The following is a 19,517-nucleotide window of genomic DNA, read 5'->3' as shown; positions in this document are numbered from 1 at the left end:
TGCAAAATGAAATGACATAGTATGTGACTCACAGGTATAAACAAATGTTGACCAAAACAAAGAATTTGGTTCCAAAGACATGTCTGGTTGGTGAGACCAAGTGTATTGGTTAAATTTCTGGAGCTCCCTCAAGCTGTTCTTTATCCTAAATTAGGGGATTTTTTGCATGAAATTATTTATCCTAATTCCCTTTTTCAATGGTTATATTTGGTCTCAGGTCTTTCCTCCCCCAGCCCTTACCCCCTTACTGTTTTTCTATATCTTTTCTAGTGTGTTTTTTTTTTTATTTTTCCTTTTTTTTCTTCTCTCTGTGTTTATATTTTCAGGTGAACATAATTGGTTAAATTAGAGCATAGTTAGTGCTTCATGTTTTGAGTTGCATATGTTGGATGTGCATTTACTGTAAGCATTATTTAATGGCACATCATTTTTTTTATGTTATTGTTCTTTTTCACAAATCCAAGAAGTGTTCTGTTTATCTTATGTTTGATTTTTGTTTTGTTCTTTCTTCCTCCGTTCTCTACTTTTCTGTACAAAAATGTTAAAATGTGTTTGACTTTTTTTCTTCTAATAAAATATTGAAAACAAATTGTTTACTTCCATTTTAATAATTCATCAATTAACGTGGGTGATCCAGTAAACCTGGAATAGATCTGGTCCAGGATTAACAACATTCACTAACAAATAGCAAATGACTTTTAGGAAATCCTTTCCAGGTTTGCTGGATCAGACAGGTTTACTAAAGAAAAAGCATTTTCTCCAGGCTTGGAGCTTTGATAAGTCAGGCCCTATCTGTAAAGTCAAAGTATACCTAAAACAAAAATGTTCTTTTCCGTTTTCGATAGAGTAGGGTAAGAGTATAACTCCAGAGGTGCAGGCAGGGTGGGAAGATTGGGAGAGAGCGCCACAACTATTTAATGGGGAGGTGCTGTGGGATCTTGAAAGCATTGGATTGAGGTTGAAGGTGAAGATCAACAAACCAGGGGAACCAAATATCCGAAAGAACCTGTTTGGAATTGAGGTGTTTAGCCTCTCAATGTACTGAAGGTGTTTGTGGTCAGTAGAGACCATAAAGGTGCAGCTTTCCCTCAGGCTAGTTTCTGTTTTCTTTGAAGGCTTATCTAATTTGATCACTTGAATAACAATTATTTGTGCATATGCAAATGCTTTATGCATGATATATAATACACAAACATGGGCACAACTATTCAGGGGACCCAAAATACTGGAAAAGAACCGCCCACCAGTATACAGTACATGCCTCAGTGCTCCATTGTATCCAGAAGCAGTGGACCTTCCTAACTCTGTTATAGTTTTAATACACACTTTTTTGTTTTTTACAATTTATTTGAAATGATAAGTGAATACAATCTGTTTTTATCATTATTATTACATATACTTTTTTCTCTAGTTCTTGCACTGGTGATGGTAAGTCATGGAAACAAATTTCTGCTTAGTCACGGAGCAGAAATACACACAGGTCAAATGATCACTCATCAGTTTTGTCTGCAGTAAAACAGTTGGTGAAAGTACAAACTGGTCAAAGACTAAAATTATGTCTTCTTATCTTTTATTGTATCAGTTGTAAAAGCATGTAGATTAGATTGCCGTTAGGAGACCTGAAGAACCCAAAGATCTTTCCACAAACATGCATGACTTTTTTATGGCTAAATTTGCCAATGTAAAATTGGCATACACTCCTGGTACTGACCATTTTTTGAGAAAACAAAAATAGAAAGAAAATATTTGACTATCTGGGGTGCAGTGCTTTAATTTCCACTGATTTCTTCAATGACAGGTGTAGTAATGTCAGATCAGAACTCTGATTGGCCAAATTTAAATAAAATGCCCCAAAAGTTGCTTACTAGTTTTGGTTGAATATCTCACTATTCGATTTGATGGCTTTTCAGTTGAATAGTGAGAAATCGTCCGGATGATAAAATACCTAATTTGAACACTATTGAAGTCAATGGTGCGAAAATACGGGTTTTTTTTAGGGTCTTTTAGAGGCTGCAAGAGCAATCAGATTGTTGCAGTGCTGTACTATGTGTTCTTGGATAGAGTTTCTCTAGGTGATAAATGGGGACAAGTCAAATGGTTGTCAAGGTGGGTGAGATTGCAAAGTTTGAAAAATACCGGGTTTATGTGTGGCTGTTTATGTTCTGTGTAAGACCAAAGGAGGAGGTAATGGAGAGCAGTTTGATTGATGAAGGATGGTTGGGGTCATCCACTACAATATTAAAGTCAGCAAGGATGAAGGTGGGAAGGTCATGGGAAAGAATATGTGGGAGACAAGAGGCAAAGTTCTCCAGAAATTGTGAAACTGGGACAGGGGGCCGGGATCTTGCATAGTATCAAGCCAAAGAATAATATTTTGGGGTATGTAAAAAGTAGTAAGTAATTGTATATTAATATCAATAGACAAGATAATACCAATCCTCTAGGAAAAAGAGCTTTGCCGGTCCCTAGGTTACTTAGAGATTAAGTATCAGAAATGTGTTTTTTTTCCAGAGATTTCAGAGATTGTATATATACAATCATTACAATTTATTAATGTGCTGTTAGGAAATTCACATTTACACCTTAAGTAAGGGTCCCACTTAACAGTCCCAAATTGGTTGATATGAGCTGATAGAATATTATTTTGTTGGGTGTGAATCACTTCCTGATGCATTATTATTATTAATAATAATAACAGTATTATTAACAGTATTTAAATAGTGCCAACATATTACGCAGCGCTGACGCATATCACCAAATGGGCTTCTTCAGGGGCCCAGTAGTGCTGCTAAATACTAAAGGTAAAAAAGAGAGGCCTAATGTATTTTGCTCCTCATGAGTGATGTAATTTGTTATTTATGGTAGGGAGAATGGCTTTTGTTGCACTCTTTGATATTTTATTAAACAGAATGATGTGGTTCAGGGAAAGTGAATCCCGGAATCTGGATAAAAGTTATATATTCTGGTGCAAATCTTCCATTAAATTTAAGAAAAGAAAAAGAAATTTAGTATGGGGTTTCCCTTACATTTTTGCGCCCCCACCGCATGCACACACTTTCCTGGCCACCCAGGATACTGAATAAGGATATCTGTAAAATGTATACTTTTTTATTTAATTATAAAAAATAAAACAGAATTATTAGCTTTAGGTAATCTCCAGTCTTACTATGGCTGACAGTGTGTCATGTCAACAGTCAGATTCTAATGTATCATCTCAGCTGTGCACCATGCTTGTAAAACAATTTACGCTGACTTATTTTTTTATGAGCCAACTCATCTGGCTCTGAGTACCATCAAAAGATTCATTGCAAGCTTTTGTACGCTTCCATAGGCTGTAGTCCACCAGATGAGCAATCTGCAGGCAGGTTGCTGCATATCCAAAGACGCCATCTCAGTTTTTAGGGCTCTTGCAGAAAAGCATGATTTGGTTCTCCTTTCGTGCAATTCTGCAAGACTGCTACCTGCTAGTGTCAGAATTTTTTTTTTTAAAACACAAATGTCCAGATCACAAAACAAGTAAAATTTGTGCTTTGGCCAAAATTTTTGGGGATAACCAGAGTTTATGACACATGGGAAAATTTTGCTTTGTCATTGCAGATTTTTTCATTGCAGCAAACAGAACAACATAATTTTTATTGCTTTATTACAGTTCAATACGATAGATGGTGAGATTAACTCAGAATATATGTCTGCACCATGACTAAGCACCATTTGTAACAAAGGCATATGCAACTGATTTTAAAATAAACTACTGTTATAGGGCAATAGACTTGAACTTGTTTCCACACTTTGCACAATAAATAATTTGCATATACTGAACAAGCAGTAAAAACCATCACCTCTTTGCGGAGAGATTGCTTTGTGGAGAGATTTATCTACTAATTTCACATCAGGGGCACATATACCAATTAGCTTTTATTACAACAAAATCTTGGCAGCCCTGTAATAGAAAGACAACAGGTGTTTTAATCAGTTTTCTAAGTTTTTAGAAACCAACTGAAACACCATCATGGAGTTTCTATACTGTTAGAAACCTACACCTAGGTGAATTTGCTGTAAACCATTTGATGTACATATTCTGGACACAGGTGTATTATGAATTTATTTGTAGTTAGGCATCAATCCTAGGTGCCTAAAATAGGTCCTTAGTATTTACAAAGAATACTCATTGTTAAAATAAACCTTTAATAAAAATGCTTGCACTTGATTGTACGGCTATAGTCAGCACTTCACCTCATTCACCAAGCTAAGTATAGTATCCATCGCTAAAGGATTATTTATTTTGGTAAGGAGTCTATTTATATAACAGCAAATCTGGCATTTGCTGAAACTGGTGGATAATCTTCCAGGTCCATATGTTGCAATGGTCTGAATCCCAAATAAAATGCCTCAAATCTTCAGCAGCACAAATATGTATGGCCTTTTAATTCCCTATCCAGGTGAAATTGAGGTACAAGATGCCAAATATCCTCTGGATTTGGCATCAGATATTTCCTTCTTCTAAGAAATCATCCGGCAAATAAATCCTTAGAAAAAGAAGAAAAGGAGAGATGATTTTATTACGGCTGATAATATAAGTTTCATATGGTAATGCAATTTCCAGCAGTTTTTAGTTGTTTATTTTGAAGTCAAGGCTCTATCACATGGCAAGCTAGACAGTCTGTGTGCTGTCCCGTGCACCGTGACTCAGCACAACGCTGTGGAAATGACTCAGCAACTTCTACAGTATCAGGCAAAAAGCATGTGAAACACAGTCATGAAGTGTTTGCTTAGGAAGCTGCACACAAAAAACTACATTTTCCTTTGGCCCATTTAAAGCGGAAGTAAATCGAAAACTAACCCAAAACAATAGATTCTCACTTACCTTCAGTCCTGCAGATCAGTCTGTCCAACAGGAGGTTTCATCCATCAGGTCCCGCGTCCTCCTGGTATCCGTCTTTAGCTGGGTGCAGAGGAAGCGCCAGGTGCCGCCATCATCTCCTCTGATCTTGCACTGTGCAGGTGCGGGATTGGGTAACATGGACGGAGAAAAAACATGCCAATCTCTTGAGATCAGGTATCCGGGGATACCCGGGACGTAGGTATCCCCGGAGTCTCTGTGCTCCCATTCATTCTTGATCACCTAGGCCAGGGGTCAGCAACCTTTACTATCAAAAGAGCCATTTTGCCTCCTCTTCCACTAAAGAAAAATAGTCTGGAGCCGCAAAACATAACACAGTTTATAAACTTTTAAAAGTTTTAATATTTTTTTAATTTTACCTGTTACAACAAGTGTGCATGTGTAGGCCTACCTTGAAATAAATTAAACACTGAACTATGCCCCTAGAAGCCTCCTGCTTCTAACGTATCATCCTGTTACATTAGAAGCTGGAGGCTTCTAACGTAACAGGGTTGATTTTTTTGATGGGCAAAGTTCTTTATGTTCTGATGATGCCTTAGCGATGAAATTTTTAGGGGTGTTAGCCACAGGTGTCCCTCATTTGCAGCTTTATATTTTGTTCACCTGTACCCCCCAATCTTGAGTAATTGGGGTTCAGGTGCTAGAAGCCTCCAGCAATGTGTAACAGGGTAGATTATTTTGATGGGCAGAGTTCTTTATTTTCTGACGATGCCTTAGCTATTCAATTGTAGGTGGTGTTAGCCATAAGTGTCCCCCACTTGCACCTCTATTTTGGTCACCTGTACTGCCTCCCCCCCGTTCCAGAGAAATTGGGCTTCAGATGCTAGATGCTTCCAGCAACGTGTAACAGGGTGAATTTTTTTGATAGGCAGAGTTTTCCTTGAATTTTTAGGAGGTGTTAGCCACAGGTGTCCTGTACTTGCACCTCAAATTTTTTTCACCTGTACCCCCGTTTCCAGATAAATTGGGGTTTAGGTGCTAGAAGCCTCCAACAATGTGTAACAGGGTAGGGGTTTTTTGATGGGTGGAGTTTTTAGGAGGTGTTAGCCACAGGTGTCCCCCACTTGCACCTCTAATTTTGTTCTCCTGTACCCCCTTCCTGTTCCAGAGAAATTGGGGTTCAGGTGCCTCCAGCAATGTGTAACGGTAGATTTTTTTTGATGGGCAGAGTTTTTTATGTTCTGATGATAGCCTAACAATTAAATTTTAGGGGGTGTTAGTCACAGGTGTCCCCCACTTGCACCTACATTTTTGGTTTTGTACATCTCCCCATTCCAGAGGATTTGGGGTTCAAAGAAGGGGGATGTCATTGTACACACCCATTTGTACATGCCCCGTGGTAGATTTATTTCACTGGTAGATTTTTTTCATTAGAACACCGGATAGGGAATCCCCCTCCTCCACAGTGTCTTGGGAGGAAGGGGATCCCCCATCAGAGATCTCCCCGCGGCAGCCGAAGGGAGCCACAACAAGGAGGCTGAAGAGCCGCATGCACCGCAGGTTGCAGACCCCTGACCTAGGCGATCGAGAATTAAGGGGGGGGGGGGGGTGACCCTTTTTTTTTTTTTTTTTTTTTTTTTTTTTTTAAAAAAGGTATTGCACTTAAAAAAACAAAAACAAAGAATTTTAACTTTAAAAAAAAAGGGTTGTCTACCCTTTTATGTAAAGTGAAAATTCTGAATTTAGATATGCTTTAAGTTATTATTAGTTTAGAAAAACTGCTTTATAAATAACAGTAGTTAACATCCAAAGTAAGTCAAATTGTCATAATGTATAAAGGTTTTTTACATGTGTTGTTTTACTGTGATCCATTCGAATCTGATTATTTAGGAGCTCACTTTTTCTTTACACATGTTTTGATTTGTAATACTATTCTTACTTACTGTGGACTCTGGCAAAACCTAGCTACATCAGTTACATGCCTGCAAACTTTCTCCTCCCACATAAATTTTATGCCCAAGGCCAGGATTTCTGGCTCAGCTACCTAGGCCATTGCCCAGGATGCCACAGGTGCCAGGGGGCAGCACCTAACCTCCCAGCAAGGTTTGGACAGGCCAGAGGACCAGTGGATCCTTATGTGGGCCCCTGCTGGTTTAAAAAATAGTCCCCCAGCAGTAGAATGCAATGTGTTCCAGCTTTGAGAGACTTTTTTTTATGTGAAAACCATCAACCACAACTGTATTCGTCTGTCATTTTTAACCCCTATTTAACGTACAGCTCTGCGTAATATGTTGGCGTTATATAAATCCTGTTTATTAATACAAATCATAATAATAATAACCACACCCATTTCCAGCCAGACATTTAAATCAAAATACTGGAAGAGCAGCACAGGAGAGATGGTAGAAGATCATTCAGCTCAATGAGTATGGCTGGTGTGAAATGGTAGCTTTGAAAGTCCTCTAGCACTGGAACATATTGCTATAAAATAGTCACTTCTACAGTACCCATGCACAAAGGAGACCAGTTCCCATGGTAAAAAACAAGTTCAGGAGTCTGGTTCCTGGGACAGGATATGACGCTGTAGGTGTTCCTGCAAAGGAATAGAATGATACAGGTGTATATATGTGGGGGTAATATTGTGGCTCCTAATTATGTCAGCAGAAAACACTCCTGGGGGGTTTTATATTGTGACCACAAATCTTGGGGTATTCATTTCTAACAACACTCCAAGGGGATTCAATTCTGGTTAGGAAGGGGGGTTTGAATGTTTGCTGCCACTGACATCGTTCCTGGTGAGATGGGGTTAATAATTCAGCCACTGACACTATTCCTTGGAGGTTATGGTTGCTACTGGTGACACCGGCCTTGGAGAGTTGTTTCTGGTAAAACTTTTAAAATGATCTCTTGTTTTTAGTATCAACCTAATTGGCTTATTCTTAGTGAGGTTATTAAAAATATTCTATAATTTATCTTTGTTTATAAACAATACCACTTCATCCCCCTACATCCCCCTCTTCCTCTTCCCCCCTCCTCCTCCCCTCTTCTTTTTTTACCCCCTTTATGACCCACCTCTACTCCTCCTCCCCTTCTCTTTCTTCTCCCCCTTCCTTGTCTTCCTTCATAGAGATGTATACATTTACTACATATGGGAAGGATCAACCTCCTAAAGGAACTGCAAGTAGCCATGCAGACTATAAAGGAGCTCCCTAAGCCCATCACTTTAAAGACCATCATAATAACATCCAAAAACACATCCTAATAAAAACTAGGTATCCTGTCCTTCTCCTCTTTCTCCCCCTCTCCCTCTGTTATCTCTCTCTCTATCCTTTTTCTATATTTTTCCTTGTCTTCCCTCCTTTCTCCCCTGCTTAACCGAATCTTCCTGGGATTCTGGTAAGATAGGATGTTATTTTTCACTGACATTTGTAATTAAACTTGTATTCATTGTGAGACACAATAAAGAGACACAACATGTAAAGAAGCCTAAAGCTCTACCTATCGGCTGAACAAAAAATATATATATTTTTTTTTTTTTTAAGTTAGTCTATATTCACACTGTCCATGAGGTTGCAATGAGTTAACCGCTTCATCAAGCCAGGGAACTGCTGCCTCGAAAGATGCTACAAGTAGTTTTCCCAATGAATGAAAGAATGAATAGGGGGGGGGTCGCCAACCTTTTCGGACCTACGGACCATTAAATGCATGGACTCCGGAGCTCAGGAAGCTGTGTGTCACTCAAAGGGAAAGAAACTTCCCCCAGAGTGAAATTCTAAAGCCAGAACCAGTCCACTCCCCCATTGCAAGCTCAGACCAGTTTAGGGACACAACCTGCCCACTGCTCTGAGCCTGTGATCTGTAAGGGGGGCATGGTCTGCAATTTTCTCATGGACTACCGGTTAACGACCGATGATCTAAGCAGCCTCAAAAGTATTCCAAAATTCCCTAATACCATCCAGATATGTATGTTATCATAAATAAATTTTGGTATCACATATTTCTCCTTTCTTTATTATTGAGAACTGAATATATATATATATATATATATATATGTGGACATTACAATCTACTGATAAACTTCTTTCTCACTATACATTCACTACCTAAACAAAGTCTAGACAAAACATCTTTATCAAATATGAGTATGAGATTGAATATATGAGTACAGTTGACAATCGAAAATCTGGCCATCGATAATCCGTTTCCTTCAGTTTTCCGGCATGAAGTTCGGATTGCATTTTCAATACACGGACTGTAGTACACTGTATAGCCACTTTTGTTTTGATGGCACTGTTTGCAGAAACAACTGTTAGGTCTTGCTTGCTATACTAAATACACGCTGAGATGTCCCTGCTCCTTGGAACTGTTCCAGATGTCTAAGGGTGCTGCGAGAGAAAGGCTTACCTGTGTGTGGAGATAAGTATAACTTTCATAATTACTGAATTTTTGAAAATACGGCACTCCTCAGGTCGGGAGGTTGCCAGATTTTTGAATTTCAACTGTATGTGATATATTTTTTGGTATGAAACTTTGATTACTACTGTATGACCTAGTCTTTATAACAAGTTGCTATTACCCCTGAAGAAGCCGGACTAGGCGAAACATGCCGGGAATACTAAAAGACGACTGCGAATATAGTATATATATATATTGTATAGTGGATGCATCCCTATCGAGATACCAATTTATTTCTTGATTAACCTAGTGGGAGTTTGTCTATAGTGCCAAGGCGGCCTACTGTTGGAGTACTACACCCAGTTGCTGTAATAGTTTCTTTTTTTTTAATTAGAATATTATAAAATGAAAATTCTGGTGCATTAACACTGTTTCTCATATTACCCTGTGATCTTCAGATTTACCAGAAGATCACCAGAAGTGACAGACCTAACTATGGCAAATAGGGAGCTTTATACAAATGAGAAATTGTATTTTTGTTTTAACTTCTTATGTTACATAATTTTGGCAAATCTAAAGTTCATTGTAAAATTTAATAATAATTACAGTAGGACTGTAACTCGTAGGGTTACTTCGATTGTAAGCTCTTTGGGGCATGATCCTCTCCTCCTCCTGTGTCACAGTGTGTGTCTGTCTATCATTTGCATTGCATATTTAATGTACAGCGCTGGGTAATATGTTGGTGCTATATAAATACTGTTTATTATTATTAGCTTCCATACCTCCTAATAATAATATTCTTAATAATAATAGGGCGAGCTTTGAGCACTAACCAAAGCTGAACTCCATGTAGGTAAATTAGGCACATATTACTGCAACTTTTTTTTAATGGGAGTGTAAGTACCTGAATTTGACCTGGTATCAGCCTATAGCTTTACCAGTACAGCAGGGCTTGAGTGTAAGGATAAGAAGCAGCCCAAAGACCATTCAGATTATGTGCTCACAAAGTGGCAGAGTGAGAGAGAGATGAGCTGTGCTGATTCTTCTTCCAGTCTCACGATGGGGCTTTTTACAGGACAAGGGCCCAAAGAAAGTTGGGTAAATCAGTCAGACTGAGGACATCTAGTGGCAAAAAAGAAGTACTGGTGGGGACTCTACCTGATCCCCCCCCCCCCCCCTCCCATTTCTTTTTTATTTTGCATGAGCGTGTATGTGTGTGAGTATGAGTGTACAGGGGAACATTATGGGATGGTCCTTTATAGCTTGTTGAATATCCAATGCAAAGTATTGGTTATTGCCCTATCTCAGTACAGTGTACTGTGATTTACTTTTGTCAACCTACATTATAGTCTTCATTGTGTTTTTGCTTTGATGCAGACTGCTGACTGCTGTTATTCTTATTTTTTTTACTTTGATGTATCTGTATTTTTTTTTTTTTTTTTTTTTTTTTTTTTTTTTTATAAAATTTGAAAAAATGTTAGTTGTGCATTGCTATGTGTTGTGCTGCAGTACATTGGCAAGGAGCGTTTAGGGTGCCATTAGGAATGAATGGAAACCCAAAACATAAATGTTCATTGCATTTAGCATGTGTTGGAGCAAGTAGGAGTACACTATAATGCAATGCTCTATCAGGAACAGATCATGACTTTGATCTCACTAAGTAGTTGTTCATTGCTAGCCACCTTCTGAAAATGCTAGTTACCTGGCTGTGTCATCTTCAGCATTTCACAGACACATAGCAGACAATGAGCAATTAAAAAATCAAAAAAACTCTGGTATTTTTTTTTGTTCTTGTCAAAACCAACCAGGTAATTGGCATTCTAAGAAGGAAAAATGAAAGCAGCAGCCTACAATGTTTAGAAAGAGTTTGGCAATAACCGCACCTGTATATTTAACAACCCCCTAGATAGATTCATCCAAATTTTCACATTTAGGTGGCTCCACCCAGGTCAATATAAAGCAGAGTTGCAGCAGCTGATGGTCTAAAGCTGCTGAAGGCCTGAGTTCTTGCTTCAACAGTGCTTGAACAGAACAGGAGGTGTTGTATCTGCTGGGCCACACTTTGCTTTCACTGTGAAGTCACAATGAGCCACCATCATCACCTTCATATCCGCCAGAACTACCACCAGGACAGCGAGGCTGGGGTCAACCGCATTGTCAACCTAGAGCTGCAGGCTTCTTATACCTACCAGTCCTTGGTGAGAACCACTTGCTGTGTATCATATCTAGAGTACTGTGGGGCAGGATAGCCATACCAGCTTCCATTTTGTTTTTTTCTTTTTTTTCAAGCCAGAATGATCTCAGTTTTTCTGCACATTGTATATGTCTGCTACTTTTACTTTCTTTGGGGCTGGCCTATCAAAACATGGAACTGTTTCTAGAAACCGTTCTAGAGTAAATGTAGCCGAGCAGACAGTTTTCCATAATCAAGCCCAAATTATTATTTAGGTTTTTTTTGCATCAATTGTTACATTGTAGTCAGATCTCTTTATTTGTTATCTAGTGTATTGTGCCAATAGAATTATATAGTTGAGATGTTTGTAGGTTGTTTTGAATTGTTGAATTTCTTTTTTTATTTTTTGCTTGTTAGTCCAGCTCTGACCTAATTCCAGTCACAGGCTATTGGACCACTTTCAAACATTTATCTGTCTTTCTCAGAGGCTTAATAGACTTTGACCATGTTTCCTAATGTGATGTGTTTGATACATTTCCTTCACTGTTATATGAAGGGTGTTTAAACTGCAACATGCAGCCCAATTAGCATTATAGGAGGTCTGATTTGTGTTACAAAACCAAACACAGGTGTTGAAACCTTGGAAAATGCATCCTGAAGCCCCATGAGTATTGCTTTGCTATATTGGCTTTAATACAGGAGCTAAAGAAGGCTAATTCTAACCAGATTCAATTTATTAGACAGTCAGAACCAAAGCAGATCACATAAATAGTGACTGGTGTATTTTTGGTTTTAGGTGTGTGTGTGTGTGTGTTCCCCCTGGGTTGCTAGGGTTAAAATGTGCTAAATTGCACTAAAAGCCAAGGAGGGTTTCCTTCTGCTTACTCTTTTCTATCTTTAGACTTTACACCAGCCATTTAGTTATCTGTACAAATGGGGAGATGGTGTATCTGAACTTGGTAAAGTTAGAAATCTGGTGATTTTTCTTTATTTCAATTCCTAGTTACCATGTGCAGAAAGAAATATGGTGTTGTCTATGAAACTCCCCAGCAGGGGCAAAGATTTCAATAAAACGTAAATGGGGGTCTCTCCCCTCTTTTATCCTGAAAATAATCTTCACAAAGTGATCTGACAGAAAAATTAAGCCATTTGCTGCCCACACTTCATTAGACTGATCAGAAATTTAGGAATGTCAATGCAGATACATATGTTTGAAACAGTTTGTATATATTTTATTCCTTGTCATTTTTAATGTCCCGATCATTTTTGAGAAAACCTTTCATTCTCTCTAGCTGGATGGACTTTTGGATTACAGAATCACAATGTATGTTTATGAACAACATTGACAATGTCTGTACTTTAATTTGGAATAATTCATATAATTGTGATACTAAAATATCTTTTGTTACTTGTGTTAGTGTATTGTTCCTTTATAGCTGTATTTATTTATTTTTAAAGTGATCATGTTCTCACTACCTTTACAGGAGATTGTGTGAAATATTTTTTCCGCTTTAGCACCTTTTTAGATCTACATCTTGCTTCTAGGGTTTTTACTTTGACCGGGATGACGTGGCATTGGCAAAGTTTTCGAAGTTCTTTCGTGAACTATCCGACAAAAAGCAAAAACACGCAGAGGAATTTCTGAAGTTCCAGAACAGGCGAGGAGGACGCATTGTGCTTCAAGATATTAAGGTAGAATTTTTTTAATCCCGGCTGAAAAAAAGACTGTGGAGTTAGATCAGAAATGGTGATGGGTAGAAATTCTATGGATGTAGAAAATGAGTCTTGGGTTCACTGGAGCTTTGCCCCCTGTTCCTTTCCACATGCGAAGCAAAAAGTTGATATCCTTTCCCCAGCGGATTATATACTCTTGCCTGGGACTAGTGAAAACTGCAATGGGTGCCTTTCCCATTGTAGGAGAGGGAGAAAGTCCCATGCTCACCCATACCACAGGTGTTTGGTATCTTTCATTTTTGGGCAGCCTAATGGGAATGAGGAGTATATGCTTTTAGGGAGGGGTTGAGGGATTTGTGACCCTCCACTGTGTTCCAAATCATGGAATGGCTGTCATGGCACTATTTTTCCATATTCAGCAAACCATGGTGTAGTACTTTAACCTGCCTGGGGAAAGGAATTCTTAGGGGAAAAAAGGGTGTCTGAGGGAATAGGCTGGATAATTGAAAAATGATAAGACTGTACGGTTCTCTGGGGTTTGATCGTACTTTCTGAGGGGAAAAAATTACATCTTGAACCAGATTTTGACACCTAAATTTGAATGTATCAAAAATTGGTTTCATAATTGATGGTCTAATGTACAGCATGTCCTAACACTTTAATGTGTACTTTTCTAGAAACCAGAAGCTGATGAATGGGTGAATGGAACACATGCTATGGAGTGTGCCCTGAAATTGGAGAAAAGTTTAAACCAGGCATTGCTTGACCTCCATAAGGTTGCCACAGAGCATGCTGACCCTCATGTAAGTTTAAATATTGTTATGCAGCCCATTTATCTGCATTTTAATGCTGAATTCTGGCTAACATGGTGAGAATATCACTTGAGAAAAAAACCTGGTGTAAAGAATAGTCAAACTGTAAGGTTGTATGTATTTTATTTCTTCTGGTTGGTGTCCTATGGAAAGACCTTCACTTTCAGGATACAAGAGGTGATCGCTTTGAAAACCGGCTCCTTTGACCAAATGTCTGAAGTGGTCACCAGGATAAATGACGGTTACTAGAGATACTTCCTTAATATTGTGAACTTTCACAGTTCTTACCAAAACAAATCGGCTTGCAAGACATATAAACCACATCACAAGGTTGCTGAAGCATTAGTGTATACTATATCTCCTAAATTTGGTCATGGTGTAAGATGACTAAAATCTGAATTGACAGCTTTTCCTGTTTTGCTACGGACACAGGTCTCTGTAGAATACAACCTCTTTGTAGTGTATATTTCTTTATTTATAGTAAATAGTTAAATCAAGCAGGTGTGGGTAATGGCAATTTTTTGTGCATGTGAAATTACCTGAAACAAGTGTACAGCTCAACCTTGCTCTAGACTAGTGATCTGAAATGCTGAATCCGGGACAATTGACATGATGGCATTTGCAGAACTAAACAAGCTAGATAGCATCTTTCTCATTAGAAAATAATACATGATAATCTTGTATGTTTTTACAGATGTGTGATTTCTTGGAGTCTGAATACCTGGAAAAGGAAGTGAAACTCCTAAAGACTCTGGGAGACCACCTTACAAATCTGAAACGTGTGAAGGCAACAGAAAGTGGCATGGGAGAATATCTTTTCGATAAGTTGACCCTTGGAGAGCACAGTGACTAAACTTTTATGCTCCTAATAGACAGCAGATGGTATTAAAAAAACAAAAAACACAGGGAGGTTTTGGGGTGAATTACTGGATACTGTAAAATAAACAACTTATTAATAGCATTTTTGTGTGATGAAAGTCTTTGGGATTATATGCATACATTCTATTTTGATGGCCTAAAGTAAACTAGTAAATACGATAGAAATGACACACTGCAATTCTAGATTACAAGAACTTCGTGTATTATATACTCCCCCTGTTTACACTACTGCAATACCTGTTAAAGTGCCATTCAGGGAACCTGCATATGCTGCTAAAAATGATGCACAATATTGGCCTGTTGTGGTGTTCAGTTATCACCATAAAATGTTATTGACTTGATCAACAGGGGGAGCAATCATGTCCCATGAAATAAACAAATGCAGCTACCACATCAAATAACTAGTAGTCTGCAAGTTTTCTTTGATCTTGAGGGTTAGATCGTGTGTGTGTGTGTGTGTGTGTGTGTGTGTATAGTGGCACCTTGTATTTCCATTCTAATATAATATATCTTCCAATAATTTCAATGGGACATTTTCTTGTATTAATAAGCACTTAAAATGCACATGCATTAAAAAAAAAAAGGCATAGGTGTTTTCCAGCATTTTAAAGCTTGCATATAAGCACAATAGGAACGTTTACATGCATTTTTAAAAACCTCTGTGTAGATCAGCCTAACGCTCTCAGTGCTTTAGGGATGCCTTGCAAGTGGGAGTCTGGTAATTTTGGTACTATTACAAAAAAGTTTTACTGGAGTAAACAAACTAGATGTAGACTGACACAAAGGAGTTGTATGTGGGGGTTTTATGATCCTTTGAGGGTGTTAAATCAACTTAATTTTTGCTTGTGTTTTCTGGTTGTTGGACTCGGTTTATAATTAATGCTGGCCTTGGTTGGGGGTGACTACTAGTTTCTACCATCTACCCCACAGGTTGAATGTAAAAGAACAGACTGGAATTTTTTGAGATGGATCGAAGACAATAATCATCTAATGTGTCAACCTCATTCTGAAAACCTCTACCCAATAAAATCTAGTGAAAACGCTACTCTGTCAAACTTGCAACCATATTGTGTTTGTTCCATGACATGAAACATTTATATGGTATATACAATGCACAGGTGAAATTGGCAGATAAAACAAACTTCATGCTTCACTATGACTGATAAATTCCATTTAGCTGAAAATAAGGACACAGACCAAACTTTAGGAACTGCCAAATAAGCATTCTTTATGCTCCTTATCCTGACAGTTATGCACAGCTTTCAGCCAAACCATTGTAAAATATGTGCAAAGTACAGTTACACATAATAAATCAGTTCCCCCTTAAAATTGTAACCACAACTGAGCAATGATTTTCAATTGGTAGGACTGATTGAGTGCCTTTGTTTCTATGTACCAGTCTATTGGTAGTCTGATTTGCAAATCCAGTGTCTTGCAGTAACTTGGCCTATCCTATAGGCTTTTTTTTTTTTAAATGGAAGACATTCTTGATTGCCTCATAGAAATATTTATTTTTCCTTTACCTGTAACAGACATTGTAAACTGATGCAGTAAGGATGTTCTAAACACATCTGTACTCGAATTTGCAGCTTCTATGCATTTCCTAACCTCACTGTGCCTGCCCAAGGCAATAGCAGCACCACAGAAGAATTTTATTTTCTACTATGGTGCTGCAGCCAATTTAGTGTTTTCTGCAAATGTGTATGTATGGAAAAACTGTGTAAACCTCAATACATACACCTCTTGGCAATACCTGGAAAATGTTATCCATTTTGCCATACCAGAAACTCATAAAGCTCACCACAATATGCCACCCAACATCCAGAGAATTTATACATTCTGGAACAAAATAATTGCCTAATGAGGCCCATTAAGAGAAACATACTGTGGAGCATAAAGGTTATTCTCCCTTCATGTAAGAGGGACAGAAATTAGTCAAAAAATGATGGAAAGATCAATGCAACAAATTGGAGGAAAAAATTGCATTCACTTGGCCAAAAAGCTGTGGATGGGGTGCCTCTAACTTTTCCAACATTTCTGTGATCTGAAACATATAGCCAACTCAATAGCTATAATAGCTATCACAATCCCCTAACCACATCCTCATTATGCCACTTCATGAAGATCTTAAGCATGTTCCTGCTAAATGACTAAAGCATTTAAAATGCTTAGAAATTTTTAGCTAGGAAAAGGTCTGCTTTCCTTCCCATGAGAAAATAAAAGCTATTCACATTTATTACAAAAGACTTCAAGGATAAATGGAGCATAAATGATATTGATCAAGCATAATTCTGGCCTGATCACTCATGCTTTCTCAATAATCCACATTTTACAATTTTTGCCAGGGAAAAGTAAGTTAATGAGCATAACTGTATACAGGTATAATTATTATGATGAGGTTTACAACAATTTTCCTGCAAATCTTAGATTTCCATAAATCTTTACTAAAGTGCAAAATTTAGGACCCACTGTTTTTAGGTATTTTTCAGATATGCATGAACAATCTACACGTTTATAGATCTCTTTGGATCTAGTAAAAATGGGGCACTAAGGGTACAATATTTTCTGTTTGGAACTCACCTTATGAGTTGACCTTAATTTTTTTTTTGTTTTTGACAAAAAGAATGCTTTTACTCTTCAGGATGTGAGTAATACGGGTTTTCTAGGGAAGAAAATGTGGCTAGGTTTCAACCAAATCTTTCTCTACTGGACATTTTTATAGCAACCTTTTATTGAAAGGACACGCTAGTTACAGACAAGTTCCAGTGGCAATAAATGATATTGAAGTAGAGTATAAAGGTATTTATACTGACTGATCAAACCTGCCAGCGGTTAACCAAGTCTCACCATCTCACACTGTAACCACTATCCCCCTAAAGGAAGCCAAACACAAAAATAAATAAGGCAAATGCATGCAACTGTGATGTTAAGACATCATTAGCCACAATGATCTAATTCATCATCGTTTGTAGATTTCTGAGATAGGAAAGGAAATGTAGGATGTATTGGAAATGGTATTGTCCTTTATGTGGCTTGATGTTTCCATCTGTTCAGTACTTTGCTCTTGGCCCGCTTCATATGAAATATCATTTTTGCCATTTCATCTGAAAAAGACTGAAATATGAAATTGTGAATTAATGTGCCATTTACAAAAGTTTTAGTATTAACAAAAAAAAAACTACATGTATAAAAATCATGTGGAATAGATTAGGTTAGAGCTGCATTACTGATAGGTGATTAGACTTCTGGGTAATTAACTTCCAGTAGGAAACTATGCTTAGATTTGCATGTTGTCTGTGGTATTGTGGGGGCTTTGTAGTCCTTGTCCTATTCCATTAAAGGAAAAAGATACTGGTGGGTTAACCTGCTGTCCAGGTATGGTGCACTTACTGCACGTATTAAAGAAAAGAAAGACATGGTGATGGGTGACATAGCTAATGCGTGTACTCAATCTGTCAAAGCGTCACGCTGCAGCTGGCCAACTTGACACCATATGCATGGTCAGTCTATTGGGACCTGCCATTTTTAAACTGTGGAACTATCTTCATGCATATATTTTTAACAACAATTTATAATTTTTAACCATATGTATTTTTTTTTAACTAGGTGCATGATATTGTGTACACTTACCAGTAATATATTAGACAGAAGTGTTTGAGTGATTACAAGCAAAAAATTGTACGTGATTTAAATGGGGAATGTGATTTATCAAGTATTGATTTTCTACTTTTAGCATGGATTTATTAGGAAAAAACTTAATTTATTTGTATGCACTAAATTATACTTAACCATGAGAGATCTGATGCCATAATTATCCCCTACAGAGCCCATTACTTAGTTTAGTAATTTATTGGCATCATTGGGATTGAATCATACAAGAATACAACCATCAGGGCAAACTTTGCCTTCTTACCTGGTCAATAATCTAGACTACTCTGATCATGTCTGCCAGGAATGTTATTCAGTTTTGGGCAGTGAAAGGGGGTCAAGGTAGTTCAATTCAAATGGACTACCAAAAAGGAAAGGTATGTAAAAATGGTAAAAATGGAAAGGAACTTTAATTTATAATATTACAGATTACAGACTAGGAACCAATGTAGACCTTTACATTTAGAATCCCAGGACATTCACATTTCTCTGATTCACCTTCATTTTTAAATCATTAATTTGCTTTCTTAGGTATATGTTGAAAGGGAAAAAATTGAACTCTGAATTTTGTTGTAAGCGCTATACATTTTGCTGACTTAAACAATTTCTAATAACAGGTATCAGTTGGCTTAGTGGCTAGCACTCTAACCTTTGCAGTGCTGGTTTATAGGTTTGAATCTCACCCAGGACAATATCTGCAAGGTGTTCCCCCATTTTGCGTGGGTTTCCTCCCACATTCCAAAACATGCAGTCAAGTTAATTGGCTTCCCCTCAAAATTAGCCTTAGACTGTGATAATGACATATGACCATGGTAGGAAGATTGGTTTGCAAGCCCCTTTGAGGAACAGTAAGTGACATGATTATGGATATTGTAAAGCACTGTGTGATATATCGGAGCTAACAAAGTTAATTATTATGTCAATACATTTATAAAATATCCCACTTACTTTTACTACAGGAACCTCTGTGGTAGTGTTTGTGGTATTCTTCTCTGATAATTCTCCCTAAAATTCAAGATATTGAAAAGTGAGTTTTGCATAGCACTCCAAGAATAAACATACACAACAACTTGAAACACAAAAGAGCATTTTGGAG

General features: G+C 37.7%; 2 protein-coding genes across 2 annotated transcripts in view; one reads left to right on the top strand and one right to left on the bottom strand.

Moving 5' to 3' along the window:
• Window positions 1–11,226: 11,226 nt before the first annotated feature.
• On the top strand, window positions 11,227–14,855 carry LOC140340452 (ferritin light chain, oocyte isoform-like). Its single transcript, XM_072425663.1, has 4 exons — window positions 11,227–11,433; window positions 12,954–13,100; window positions 13,760–13,885; window positions 14,589–14,855. The coding sequence occupies exons 1-4, from the start codon at window positions 11,320–11,322 to the stop codon at window positions 14,745–14,747; spliced, it is 546 nt and encodes a 181-aa protein (XP_072281764.1). The 5' UTR covers window positions 11,227–11,319; the 3' UTR covers window positions 14,748–14,855.
• A 1,120-nt stretch (window positions 14,856–15,975) lies between these two features.
• The window catches only part of LOC140340451 (circularly permutated Ras protein 1-like), a 51,945-nt gene continuing 48,403 nt past the window's right edge, over window positions 15,976–19,517 (bottom strand). The window contains exons 24-25 of the mRNA XM_072425662.1: window positions 19,370–19,426; window positions 15,976–17,887 (exon numbers count right to left, since the gene is read on the bottom strand). Of these exons, the coding sequence (XP_072281763.1) occupies window positions 17,798–17,887; window positions 19,370–19,426 (147 nt within the window). The 3' untranslated portion in view covers window positions 15,976–17,797. The remainder of the gene's footprint in view (window positions 17,888–19,369; window positions 19,427–19,517) is intronic.

The sequence above is a fragment of the Pyxicephalus adspersus genome, chromosome 11 (assembly GCF_032062135.1).
Source record: "Pyxicephalus adspersus chromosome 11, UCB_Pads_2.0, whole genome shotgun sequence".
Taxonomy (NCBI): Eukaryota; Metazoa; Chordata; class Amphibia; order Anura; family Pyxicephalidae; genus Pyxicephalus; species Pyxicephalus adspersus.
This window is presented reverse-complemented; position numbering and strand designations above follow the sequence as displayed.

Coding starts and splice junctions, on each gene's coding strand:
- LOC140340452 (XM_072425663.1), top strand. CDS start 11,320: ATGAGCCACCATCATCACCTTCATATCCGCCAGAACTACCACCAGGAC. Junction 11,434..12,953: donor CTTATACCTACCAGTCCTTG/GTGAGAACCACT, acceptor TCTTGCTTCTAG/GGTTTTTACTTTGACCGGGA. Junction 13,886..14,588: donor CAGAGCATGCTGACCCTCAT/GTAAGTTTAAAT, acceptor ATGTTTTTACAG/ATGTGTGATTTCTTGGAGTC.